Source organism: Heterodontus francisci, chromosome 3 (genome assembly GCF_036365525.1).
Source record: "Heterodontus francisci isolate sHetFra1 chromosome 3, sHetFra1.hap1, whole genome shotgun sequence".
NCBI classification, from domain to species: Eukaryota; Metazoa; Chordata; class Chondrichthyes; order Heterodontiformes; family Heterodontidae; genus Heterodontus; species Heterodontus francisci.
The window spans coordinates 140036130-140050273 of NC_090373.1; the positions used below are offsets into that span (position 1 = coordinate 140036130).

General features: G+C 44.8%; 1 protein-coding gene across 1 annotated transcript in view; it reads left to right on the forward strand.

Annotated features, from left to right (window-relative positions):
- Window positions 1-14144, forward strand: part of LOC137361872 (MFS-type transporter SLC18B1-like) — a 69883-nt gene that overhangs the window by 20777 nt on the left and 34962 nt on the right. Inside the window, exons 5-7 of the mRNA XM_068026478.1 lie at window positions 8205-8352; window positions 8994-9150; window positions 11067-11203. Coding sequence (XP_067882579.1) covers window positions 8205-8352; window positions 8994-9150; window positions 11067-11203 — 442 coding nt within the window. The remainder of the gene's footprint in view (window positions 1-8204; window positions 8353-8993; window positions 9151-11066; window positions 11204-14144) is intronic.

Here is a 14144-nt window from a genome sequence, read left to right on the forward strand (position 1 = left end):
CAAGAAGGAAAAATATACTTGACCTCGTCCTCTCCAATCTGCCTGCCGCAGATGCATCTGTCCATGACAGTATTGGTAGGAGTGACCACCTCACAGTCCTTGTGGAGACAAAATCCCGACTTCACATTGAGGATACCCTCCATCGTGTTGTGTGGCACTACCACCATGCTAAATGGGATAGATTTCGAACAGATCTAGCAATGCCAAACTGGGCATCCAGGAGGTGCTGTGGGCCGTCAGCAGCAGCAGAATTGTATTCAACCACAATCTGAAACCTCAGTGACCCAGCATATCCCCCACTCTACCATTACCATCAAGCCATGGGACTAACCCTGGTTCAATGAAGAGTGCGGGAGGGCGTGCCAGGAGCAGCACCAGGCATACCTCAAAATGAGGTGTCAACCTGCTGAAGCTACAACCCAGGAGTACTTGTGTGCCAAACAGCGTAAGCAGCATGTGATAGACAGAGCTAAGCGATCCCGGAACCAATGGATCAAATCTAAGCTCTGCAGACCTGCCACATCCGGTCGTGAATGGTGGTGGACAGTTAAACAACTAACAGGAGGAGGTGGCTCCAAAATATCCCCATCCTCAATGATGGGGGAGCCCAGCACATCAATGCAAAAGATAAGCATTTGCAACAATCTACAGCCAGGAGCGCCGAGTTGATGATCCATCTCAGCTTCCTCCTGAAGTCCCTACATCACAGACGCCAGTCTTCAGCCAATTCGATTCACTCCTCTTGATATCAAGAAATGACTGAAGGCACCAGATACTGCAAAGGCTATGGGCCCTGACAACATTCCAGCAATAGTACTGAAGACCTGTGCTCCAGAATGTGCTGCGCCCCCAGCCAAGCTGTTCCAGTACAGTTACAACATTGGCATCGACCCGGCAATGTGGAAAATTGCCCAGATATGTCCTGTACACAAAAAGCAGGACAAGTCACACCCAGGCAATTACTGCCCATCAATCTACTCTCAATCATCAGTAAAGTGATGGAAGGTGGCGTCAACAGTGCCATCAAGCGGCACTTGCTTAGCAATAACCTGCTCAGTGACACTCAGTTTGGGTTCCGCCAGGGCCACTCAGCTCCTGACCTCATTAGAGCCTTAGTTCAAACATAGACGAAAGAGCTGAACTCAAGAGGTGAGGTGACATCAAGGCAGCATTTGACCGAGTGTGGCATCAAGGAGCCCTAGCAAAACTGGAATCAATGGGAATAGGGGGAAAACTCTCCGCTGGTTGTAATCATACCTAGTGCAAAGGAAGGTGGTTGTGGTTGTTGGGGGTCAATCATCTCAGCTCCAGGACATCACTGCAGGAGTTCCTCAGGGTAGTGTCCTAGGCCCAACCATCTTCAGCTGCTTCACCAATGACCTTCCTTCAGTTATAAGGTTTGAAGTGGGGATGTTCACTGATGATTGCACAATGTTCAACACCATTCGCGACTCCTTAGATACTGAAGCAGCCCTGCAGAAATGCAGCAAGACCTGGACAATATCCAGGCTCGGGCTGATAGGTGGCAAGTACCATTCAGGACACTCAAGTGCCAGGCAATGACCATCTCCAACAAGAGAGAATCTAACCATCTCCCCTTGACATTCAATGGCATTACCATCGCTGAATCCCCCACTATCAACATCCTTGGGGTTACCATTGACCAGAATCTGAACTGGACCTGCTATATAAATACCATGGCTACAAGAGCAGGTCAGAGGCTAGGAATCTTGAGGCGAGTAACTCACCTCCTGTCTCCCCAAAGCCTGTCCACCATCTACAAGGCACAAGTCAGGAGTGTGACGGAATACTCTCCACTTGCCTGGATGGGTGCAGCTCCAACAACGCTCAAGAAGTTCGACACCATCCAGACAAAGCAGACCGCTTGATTGGTACCCCATCCACAAACATTCACTCCCTGCACCACAATGCACAGTGGTAGCAGTGTGTACCATCTACAAGAAGCACTGCAGCAAAGCACCAAGGTTCCTTAGACAGCATCTTCCAAATCTGTGACCTCTACCACCTAGAAGGACAAGGGCAGCCGATGCATGGGAACACCACCACCTGCAAGTTCCCCTCCAAGCCATACACCATCCTGACTTGGAACGATATTACCATTCCTTCACTGTCACTGGGTCAAACTCCTAAAACTCCCTTCCTAACAGCACTGTGGGTGTACCTACCCCACATGGACTGCAGCGGTTCAAGAAGGCAGCTCACCACCACCTTCTCAAGGGCAATTAGGGATGGGCAATAAATGCTGGCCTAGCCAGCGATGCCCACATCCCATGATCGAATAAAAAATGTTTTTTATCTGATTTACTCATGATAATAGTGAGTGCTCATAGCTTCACTATTATTCTTGCCACAAAATCTGGCCCATTGTGATTTTCTTAACATGGTAGATAGATATATTAAGCAATTATGTGTAGGATCAAGAACACAAGAATTTGAAGCAGGAAAAAGCCATTCTGCCGCTCAAGCCTGCGCCACCATTCAATAAGATCGTGAGTGATCTGATTGTGGCCTCTTTCCTGTTTGCTCCCTTAACCCTTCTTGTCGATCAAAAATCTATATAACTCAGCCTTGAATATATTCAGTGACCCAGCTGCCACTGCTCTCATGGGAAGAGAATTCCACAGACTATCAATCCTTTGAGAGAAAAAAATTCTCCTCATCTCAATCTTAAATGGGAGCCTCCTAATTTTTAAACTGTGTCCCCTAGTTCTAGACTCCTCCACAAGAGGAAACATCCACTCAGCATCTACTCTGTAAAGTCTCCTCAGGATCATTGTATGTTTCCATAAGATCACCTGTCATTCTTCTAAACTCCAATGTGTATAGGCCTAACCTGCTCAACCTTTCCTCATAAGATAACCCCTTCATTCCTGGAATCAGTTGAGTGAACCTTCTTTGAACTGCTTCTAATGCAATTATATCCTTTCTTAAGTAATCCTCCAGACATGTTAGGCCATATATTTTAAATGTTTGTAATTTTGATATTCACTTTTTCTCCATAAATTTTGTCCCTCTTGCATAGAATTACAGAGAATTTCACAGAATATACAACAGAGAAACATGCCATTCAGCCAAACTAGTCTGTGTTGGTGTTTATACTCCACACAAGTCTCCTCACATTCCATCTCCCTGATTTCAGCCTTGCAGCATACAGTTCTATTCCCTTTTCCCTCATGTGCTCATCTAGTTTCCTTTTTGAAAGCATCTAAGCTATTTGCCTCACCCTCCTCCTGTAAGTTCCACTCTGACTAAAGAAATTGCTTCTTATTTCCCCATTTGGTTTTATTCGTAACTATCTTGGATTTATGGCCCCTAGTTTTGGATTCTTCCGCAAGTGGAAACATTCAATCCAAATCTGCCCTGTCCAATCCATTCAGAATTTTAAAAACCACTATCAGGTCACTTCTAAGTCCCCTCTTTTCTAAAGGGAAAAGCCCAACCTGTTCAATCTTACCTGATAGCTTGATATCTCATTTCTGGTACCATCCCTGTAAATCTTTTATGAACTTTCCCCAGTGCTTCTTTGCCTTTTTTTATAGTATGGTGACCAGACTGTGCACAGTGCTCTCCAAGTGGGCCTGATCAAGGTCCTATACAAATTTAACATCACTTTACCACTTTTGATTTTTTTACCCCCGGAACTAAATCCCATTGCTTGGTTCATATTTTTAATTGCTTTCCTGACCTGCAGTGTGGCTTTTAATGATTTCTTTATTTTCCAAGGTGTAGGTGATGTTTCTGTTTAATCTTACCAAAGTGCAGCACCTCACATTTATCTATCTTAAAAATTCATTTGGCACTTAACTGCGGTGTCTCCGAATGGCCCTCCAGCTTTGAGAGCCTGCCCGCGGCCTAAATTGGACAGCAAACCTGCCCTCTGGCCACTAATTGGCCAATTCAGGGAAAATCACTGCCGGGTGACAGTTGCCCACACAGTGCGGGGCTGTGGCCCCCATTTGACCCCTACGTCAGTGTCCCGACCTAAAATTTTGCCCCAGGTTTTATTTTTACATGAAAAAATGGGAAATTGCTTTTCACTCAAAGGGTAATAGTGCACAGCCAGACAAGAAGAGCAGTGATTGAGGGAAGCAGTTATGAGACATTGACCAATGAAAATGCTTTCCCCCCCCCCCCCACCACAGCTAAACCTTCTATTTTAGCTTCGACTAAGGGTTCCCTTTCACCAAAACTTTTGTACTCTGGTTGCCATTTGCCAGCATCAACATTACACAACTTTTATTTATGTTCTCCATTTTACCTATTCAAATCCAAGTTGTGTTTTTTAATAAATAAGAACATAATCAGAACACAGCCCCTCGAGCCTGCTCCGCCATTCAATACGAGCGTGGCTGATCTCATCTTGGCCTCAATTCCACTTTCCTGCCTGTTCTCCATAACCCTTCAACCCATTACCAATTAAAAATCTGTCTACCTCCTCCTTAAATTTACTCAATGTCCCAGCATCCACTGCACTCTGGGGTAGTTAATTCCACAGATTCACGACCCTTTGAGAGAAGTAATTTGTCCTCATCTCTGTTTTAAATCTGCTACCCCTTATCCTTAAACTATGACCTCTCATTCCAGATTGCCCCACAAGAGGAACCATCCTCTCTGCGTCTACTTTGTCAATCCCCTAAATCATCTTATAAACCTCAATTAGATCTCCCCTCATTCTTCTAAACTCTGGAGAGTAAAGGCCTAAACTGCTCAATCTCTCTTCATAACACAAACTCCTCATCTCTGGAATCAATCTGGTGAACCTCCTCTGAGCTGCCTCCAATGCAACTACATCCCTCCTCAAGTAGGGGGACCAAAACCGTACGCAATACTCCAGGTGCGGTCTCACTAATGTCTTGTACGGTTGCAGCAACACTTCCCTACTTTTATACTCTATTCCTTTTGCAATAAATGCCAAAATTCCATTTGCCTTCCTTATTACCCATTGTACCTGCATACTAGTTTTCTGCGATTCATGCACGAGGACACCCAGATCCCTCTGCACCGAAGCACTCTGAAGTTTCTCTCCATTTAGATAATAATTTGCCTTTCTATTCTTCTGACCAAAATGAATAACCTCACACTTATCCACGTTAAACTCCATCTGCCACATTTTGGCCCATTCACCTAACCTATCCATATCCATGTGTAAATCTCTTATTTCTTTATTGCAACTCAAGTTTTAGTGTCATCTGCAAATTTGGCTATAGTACCTTCTATCCCTGCATCCAAGCCATAAATATAGATTGTAAATAGTTGGGACCCGAGGACCGAACCCTGTGGCACCCCACTAGTTACATCTTACCAACCAGAAAAAGACCCATTTATCCTGACTCTCTGTTTTCTGTTGGTTAGCCAATCCTCTATCCAAGCTAATAAATTGCCCCTAACCCCATGTGATCTTACCTTGTGTATGAACCTTTTGTGCGGCCCCTTATCAAATGCCTTCTGGAAGTCCAGATATACTACATCTACAGGATCCCCATTATCCACTTTGTTTGTTACATCTTCGAAGAACTCTAACAAATTTGTCAAACACGATTTACCCTTCATAAAACCATGCTGACTCTGATGGATTGCGTTTTGACTTTCTAAATGTCCTGTTATTACTTCCTGAATAATGGATTCTAGCAATTTCCCAATGACAGATGTTAAACTAACTGGTCTATAGTTTCCTACTTTCTGCCTCCCACCCTTTTTGAATAAGGGCGTTATATTAGCATTTTTCCAATCCACTGGAACCTTTCCCACATTCAGGGAATTTTGGAATATTATAACCAATATATCATTCCATGACAATATGAAAGGCACAATTCAGCATAGTGGCGCCTCATCAGACCCCTTTCCGATCCTGAGTGGCGTGAAACAGGGCTGTGTTCTCGCACCTACACTGTTTGGGATCTTCTTCTCCCTGCTGCTCTCACATGCGTTCTTCAGAAGAAGGAATTTTCCTCCACACAAGATCAGGTGGAAGGTTGTTCAACCTTGCCCGTCTAAAGGCGAAGACCAAAGTACGGAAAGTCCTCATCAGGGAACTCCTCTTTGCTGACGATGCTGCATTAACATCTCACACTGAAGAGTGTCTGTAGAGACTCATGGACAGGTTTGTAGCTGCCTGCAATGAATTTGGCCTAACCATCAGCCTCAAGAAAACGAACATCATGGGACAGGACGTCAGAAATGCTCCATCCATCAATATCGGCGACCACACTCTGGAAGTGGTTCAAGAGTTCACCTACCTAGGCTCAACCTGTCTCTCGGTGCAGAATTAAACAAGCGCATGGGAAAGGCTTCCTCTGCTATGTCCAGACTGGCCAAGAGAGTGTGGGAAAATGGCGCACTGACACAGAACACAAAAGTCTAAGTGTATCAAGCCTGTGTCCTCAGTACCTTGCTCTACGGCAGCGAGGCCTGGACAATGTACGTCAGCCAAGAACGACGTCTCAATTCATTCCATCGTCGCTGCCCCCGGAGAATCCTTGGCATCAGGTGGCAGGACCGTATCTCCAACACAGAAGTCCTCGAGGCGGCCAACATCCCCAGCATTTACACCCTACTAAGCCAGCGGCGCCTGAGATGGCTTGGCCATGTGAGCCACATGGAAGATGGCAGGATCCCCAAGGACACATTGTACAGCGAGCTCGCCACTGGTACCAGACCCACCGGCCGTCCATGTCTCCGCTTTAAAGACGTCTGCAAACGCGACATGAAGTCCTGTGACATTGATCACAAGTTGTGGGAGTCAGTTGCCAGCAATCACCAGAGCTGGCGGGCAACCATAAAGGCAGGGCTAAAGTGTGGCGAGTCAAAGAGACTTAGCAGTTGGCAGGAAAAAAGACAGAAGCGCAAGGAGAGAGCCAACTGTGTAACAGCCCCGACAACCAATCTTATCTGCAGCACCTGTGGAGGAGCCTGTCACTCGAGAATTGGCCTTTATAGCCACTCCAGGCGCTGCTTCACAAACCACTGACCACCTCCAGGCACTTACCCATTGTCTCTCGAGACAAGGAGGCCAAAGAAGAAGAAGATATCGTATATATTTACGGCTTCATTTTATGAAGCAACCCATTATCTTACAAATAAAGTCTGAAGCTGGTTCTTTGAATAGGTTAAAGAAACAATTTGAATTATGCTGAAAATCCCAGCAGGTCTGACAGTATCTGTTGAGAAAGAGAATATGTTTGATGTAGACTCTTCAGCCTGTATATAATCATAGTTGAAATGAATTAATTTCAAACGTTTGCAAAGATTAGCTATCAAGTAATAACAACAACTTGTATTTATGTAGTGCTTTTAACGTAACAAAGCATCCCAAGGCACATCACAGGAATGTTATAAAGAAAATTTGACACCAAGCCACATAAGGCAACATTAGGGCTGATAGCCAAAAGCTTGATCAAAGAAGTAGGTTTTAAAAGGTGTTTTAAAGGAAAAAAGAAAGGTGGAGAGTTTTAAGGAGGGAATTCCTGAGCGTAGGGCCAAGGCAACTGAAGGCATTGCCAACAATGGTGGAGCAATTAAAATCAGGGATGTTCAAGGCCAGAGATGATGAAGATATCTCGGAGAGTTGTGGGGCTGGAAGAGATTACAGAAATAGGATGGGGCAAGACCATGCAGGGTTTAATCAAGAGCCAATGTAGGTCAGTGAGTGAAGGGATGATGGATGAACGGGACGTGGTGTGTGTAAGGACATGGGTTGCAGAGTTTTGGATGACCTCAAGTTTACGGAAGGTAGAATTTGGGAGACCAACCAAGAGTGCATTAGAATAGTCCAGTCTAGAGGTAACAAAGGCATGAATGAGGGTTTCAGCAACAGATGAACTGAGGTAGGGGTGGAGTTGGGTGATGTTCATGAAGTGGAAATAGGTAGTCTTCGTGACAGCACTGGTATGTGGTCAGAAGTTTGTGAAGTGGTTCAGCCTTGGACAATTACCAGGGAGAGGGATGGAGTCGGTCATCAGGGAACAGAGTTTGTGGCGGGGACCGAAGACAGTAGTTTCAATCTTCCCAATTCTTAATTGGAGGAATATCTGCTCTTCCAGTATTGAATGTTAGACAAGCAGTCTGATAATTTAGCAACAGTGGAGGAGGCAAGAGAGGTGATGACAAGGTAGAGCTGAGATAAGACAAGAGAAAAAACATTGTACTCCCTTCCTGAAGTTAATGTGTTTTATTTCCGTTCCCAGCCTATTGGATAAATCTCCAGATGGACCCATATTTATTGCTTTGTGTTTCATCGTAAGATCAGTGGATGCAATAGGGTTTGCTGGAAGCCTTACTGCCTCGTTTTCAATCCTCGCTGGAACTTTTCCAAACAATATAGCCGCAATAATGGTAACAGTGAATTTAAGTCTTTCACTAATGTGTAGCTTGTACTCTGCTGATAGGATTAACTCTTATTTATGAAATTTATATATGTCTTTGTGAATATATTGATAATTTATAAAAAAGATACTTTAAGAATCTCCTACCTAGGTTTCAATTTGTTCTTTAGATTTTATCTTGTTTTCCGTTCTCTTTCTCCACCCACCCCCCTGCAACCCCTCTCCAGTGTCTTGAACTTCTCGGAACCATAGAGAACAGTTTGATCCTCAGTTTATGCTCCTTAGCTAATCTCAGCAAAGGCATCAATAGGACATGTGCCTATGAGACCTTAGGCTAGGAAAGTGAGAATTAACCAGTTCCTGGTCCTGACTTTTATCCAGAAATTTCTCCACCCTTTAGCGGAAGTAGTTGTCAGAGAAGGACAGGATTAGGCTCCATTGTGATCTTACAAGCAACTAGCTTGTCAATGCTCGATTAATGATTAATGCCCAGTTGTGTGAAATATTAAAGGTCAGTGGAACAGTACCTTGTCATTTGGGGGGGGAAATCCTCTTGAAGCTGACCCCACTTTGTGAAAAAAAAGTTACATTAATTTACTATTTCTAGCAAACAAAGACACTCTAACACAAACTACAAACATTTCTTTTTAGGGAGCTCTGGAAATTTTCTCTGGGCTTGGCCTAATATCGGGTCCACCGATTGGAGGCTTTTTGTACCAGTCATTTGGATATGAAGTTCCTTTTATTGCTCTCGGATGTATCGTTCTTTCAATGGTACCTTTGAACATGTATATTTTACCAAGATATGGTAAGGCTCTGCATTTTAATTTTCCTGTAGAAATGTAGTTTACTCTTATTGGGATGGCTTCCATAGCCAAGTATTTTAATATAATGCTGTCCAAAGGATTGTGTCATTTGGAAATTTGTTGGCAATTAGAAGGTTATAATTACTTCACTTTTTGTTTTAAAATGGTTGTAGTTCATGCAGTAGCTCAGCTGGTTAAGACAGTAAATAGCTGAGTCAAATAAATCCAGAGTTAGTTGCTCTCAATCAAGGCAATGGCATGACCATTAGAGTTAATCTGAGTTCCCTAGTCTCGGGAAAAATTGGCCTGGGTTTCTGCTGTTGATTATTTTCCAGTGATCCGTGCTGGAAGTGATGATACGTAGTGGTGATTAGTTAGTTAGTTAGAGATACAGCACTGAAACAGGCCCTTCGGCCCACCGAGTCTGTGCCGACCATCAACCGCCCATTTATACTAATCCTACACTAATTCCATATTCCTACCACATCCCCACCTGTCCCTGTATTTCCCTACCACCTACCTACACTAGGGGAAATTTATAATGGCCAATTTACCTATCAACCTGCAAGTCTTTTTGGCATGTGGGAGGAAACCGGAGCACCCGGAGGAAACCCACGCAGACACAGGGAGAACTTGCAAACTCCACACAGGCAGTACCCAGAATTGAACCCGGGTCGCTGGAGCTGTGAGGCTGCGGTGCTAACCACTGCGCCACTGTGCCGCCCCAGTCCAGTGATGTCACTGAACTAGTAATCCAGAGGTCCAGGATGTGGGTTAAAATCCCACCATGGCAGCCGGTGGAATTTAAATTCAATTAATTAATAAAAATCTGGAATTGAAAGCTAGTCTCAGTTTCAAGGCACCATTACTATCATCATTTATTGTAAAAGACCTACCTGGTTTACTAACGTCCTTCAGAGAAGGAAATCTGCTGGCCTATATGTGACTCCAGACCCACAGCAATGTGTTTGACACTTAACTGCCCTCTGAAATGGTCTAGCAAGCCACTCAGTTCATGGGCAATTAGGGAAGGTCAACAAATGCTGGCCTTGCCAGCAACACTCACATCCTATGAAAAAATAAAAAAAACTTGACTGTGGTACCCCTTCATGGTCAAAAAGCCTGATGAAGTTCTGAATGGGTGCTCACATGATGAATGGGCAGTTAAACAAAGTATTGGAAGGTGTCCAGTGCTTTCCCAGCTAGTGGTCAACTCCTTCAAGAGAGAAAAGGGTGAATATTGGCAGAAATAGTGAAGGGGAGAAGAATCAGAAGAATAAGCAATGCACCAAACAGGGGAAAATATGAATCTATCACATTTGGAATTTCTGTGATGTGAAAGAATGGTTGGTTGGGTTTTGATGGTCAGCAGATATTGTTTGTAGCTTACCTGATAAGGTGATGCACAAGGTAGTAATGGGTAAATTAGAAATGATTCCGATAAAGGATTAAACTGCTGATGGGGGTTGGGTGGAAGAGTATATTTCTAATTTTGAGCAGACGTGAACATTCTACTGTTCTGGGAGGTCTGCTGATAACAGTGTTTAAAGGATCTTGAAGATATTAGAGTGCAAATGCATACATATACAAGTGTTGACCAAGCTCTGTGGGAAGTAAAGCAGACTGAAGGTCAAAATTTTAGCAACAAGCAAATGAAGTGCAAAATGCATTCATTTTTATAATTGCCGTTAAATGGATGAGGGGAGGCCAAAGGATGATTGATTAAACTTTGTTATTGCTGCTTTCACTGTAGCAGCAATCTGAAAGGTAAATAAAATGGTACGCTCTCTATAAATAGATATTTGTAATAAAGGTTTAAAAATGTTAGTCATTCTCCATCACCAATACCATAAAATATTGTGGATATTATACTTAAAATATAGTGTAATATATTTTAACCAAAGTTATTGGTTTTCAGATGGAATTGCCACCAATGCCTCTTTCTGGAAGCTACTTACAATCCCCAAAGTAATTTTTCTGTGCCTTCTTATATTTTCTATAAGTTCTTGTATTGGCTTTCTGGATCCCACCATATCACTGTTTGCTACTGATAAGGTGAGAATTCTGTTCTCTGAATTTCTTTGTGCTGTATTCCTTGTGTTTTCTTAAGTTCAGGAAGGTTGAGGGGTGATCTAATCATGATGTTTATCAATTAGTTTTGTCATTTTAAAGTAGATACAGAGAAATAATGGCCGGACTTTAAGGATGATGCAGTGGCCCCCGCCCACCAGCTGAAAAGTCGGGGGTGAGCCCACCTCTGCCGGGCCTGGAAGCCACGCTGCTATTTTATGTGGGTCAGGTAATTAAATGCCTGCAGTTGTGGCTTCTGTTCCTCTGAGGCAAGATTTCCTGCCTGCAAGAGCTGCCAGCCAATCAGAGGGATGGCAGCTCCCAGTGGTGCTGCTGGGACTGCACCCAGCAAGAAGAGCCACGATGGACTCCAGCCTTGGAACAGGTAAGTGAGGTCAGGGCTTGCTGGGACCAATTGGTCAGACCCTGGCGAGGGGGGGTGGGGGGGGATCGATTGAGAGGGCGGAGGGAGTGTTCGAGCAGGGGCAGCCCATGCTGCTGGTCGGGGCCTCTGTGCAGCACATGGTGTTTGATCAGGAGGGCAGACCCCCTCCCCAACCCGCAAGGAGGCCGCAGATTTAACTGGGCAGCATCCTAAGGTGGCGAATTGCCTATCCGCCACTGGTAAAATACCACTTGGCCACTTAAGGGCCTCAGTAGGCCTAAGGGCGGGTGGGCTCCCCTACCGCTGGTAAGATAGTGGGGGTTGAGTAGGCAACAGGCACTGCGCCTCCGCCATCCTGCACGATATTAGGCCCCCTCCCCCCCCCCCTCCCAACCTCACAGCCCGTTCCAGGGGGTGGTGTAAAATTCCAGCCTATGTCCACTGGTGAGGGTAATCCAGAACAAGGGAGCATAACCTTGAAATTGGAGCTGAGGCCAGTTAGGAATGAAATCAGGAAGCACTTTTCCACATAAAGGGTAGTGTAAATCTGGAAGTCTCTTGCCCTAAAAGACTGTGAATGCTGTCAATTGAAATTTTCAAGACTGAGATTGATCGATTTTTAATAAGTAAGCATATCAAGGAATAGGAACAAGGAAAAGCTGGTATATGGAGTTGAGGTGCTGATCAGTCATGATGTAATAGAATGAATATTTATTCCAAAGCATTTGGAAGGATGATACCAGAGAACTGAGAGGGTACAACTATCAGGAAAACAGGCTGGAGCTCTTTTCTCTCAAAAAAGAGAAGGCTATGTGGTGACTTTATGGAGGTGTTTTAAAATTATGAAGGGGTTGGTTGGGATCGTCATGTTTCTGCTTGTGGAAAATCCAAAACTGGGGATCATAAATATCAGATGGTCCCTAACAAATCCAATAAAAACTTCAGGAGAAACATCTTTACCCAGGGAGTGGTTTGCATGCAGAACTTGCTACCACATGGAGTAGTTGAGGCAAAGAGCATAGATGCATTGAAGGGAAAGCTAGATATGTACATGAGGGAGAAAGGAATTGAAGAATATATTGATGGGGTTAGATGAAGGAGGGTGGGCGGAGGCTCACATGGAGCATAAACACTGGTAGAGACCAATGAGGTCAAATGGCCTGTTTCTATGCTGTAAATACTATGAAATGGTCGAACAGGCTTGAGGGGCTGAATTGCTGTTCTCTTGCTCCTATGTTTCAATAATTAAGTTTAAGTTGCACCAAAATTGAAAACCTTCAGATGGATGGAGTGTTTTTTAAAATTCATTTAAGGGATGTGGGTGTTGCTGGCGAGGAAAGCATTTATTGCCCATCCCTAATTGCCCTTGAGAAGGTGGTGATGAGCTGCCTTCCTGAACCGCTGCAGTCCATGTGGGGTAGATTCACCCACAGTACTGTTAGGAAAAGAGTTCCAAGATTTTGACCCAGCGAAAGTGAAGGAACAGCGATATTGTTCCAAGTCAGGATGGTGTGTGACTTGGAGGGGAACTTGCAGATGGTGGTGTTCTCATGCATCTGCTGCCCTTGTCCTTCTAGGTGCGAGAGGTCACGGGTTTGGAAGGTGCTGTTGAAGGAGCCTTGATGCATTGCTGCAGTGCATCTTGTAGATGGTACACGTTGCTGCCACTGTGCGTTGGTGGTGGAGGGAGTGAATGTTTGTAGATGGGGTGTCAATCAAGCGGGCTGCTTTGTCCTGGATGGTGTCGAGCTTCTTGAGTGTTGTTGGAGTTGCACCCATCCAGGCAAGTGGAGAGTATTCCATCACACTCCTGACTTGTGCCTTGTAGATGGTGGATAGGCTTTGGGGAGTCAGGAGGTGAGTTACTCACCGCAGGATTCCTAGCCTATGACCTGCTCTTGTAGCCACGGTATTTATATGGCTACTCCAGTTCAGTTTCTGGTCAATGGTAACTTCCAGGATGTTGATACTGGGGGATTCAGCGATGGTAATGCCATTAAATATCAAGCGGAGATGGTTAGATTCTCTCTTGTTGGAGATGGTCATTGCCTGGCACTTGTGTGGCACAAATGTTACTTGCCATTTATCAGCCCAAGCCTGGATGTTGTCCAGGTCTTGCTGCATTTCTGCACGGACTGCTTCAGTATCTGTGGAGTCACGAATGGTGTTGAACATTGTGCAATCATCAGCGAACAGCCCCACTCCTGAGCTTTGTGATTGAAGGAAGGTCATTGATGAAGCAGCTGAAGATGGTTGGGCCTAGTAAAGCCTGGCCCGGGTATAAAATTAAAACCCGACCCGGGCCCCACCCGACAACAGCCAACCCGAACCCGACCCGGGCCCGAGTCCTTTAATTTTTTTAAATGCCTGACCCGACCTGAATCCGAATGCTGAACGCAGAATACAGACCTGAGCCGAACCCGACACATGTAGTAGGTTTTGGTGGGGTTCGGGTCGGGTAGCCAGGCTTTAGGGCCTAGGACACTACCCTGAGGAACTCCTGCAGTGATTTCCTGGGACTGAGATGATTGACCTCCAACA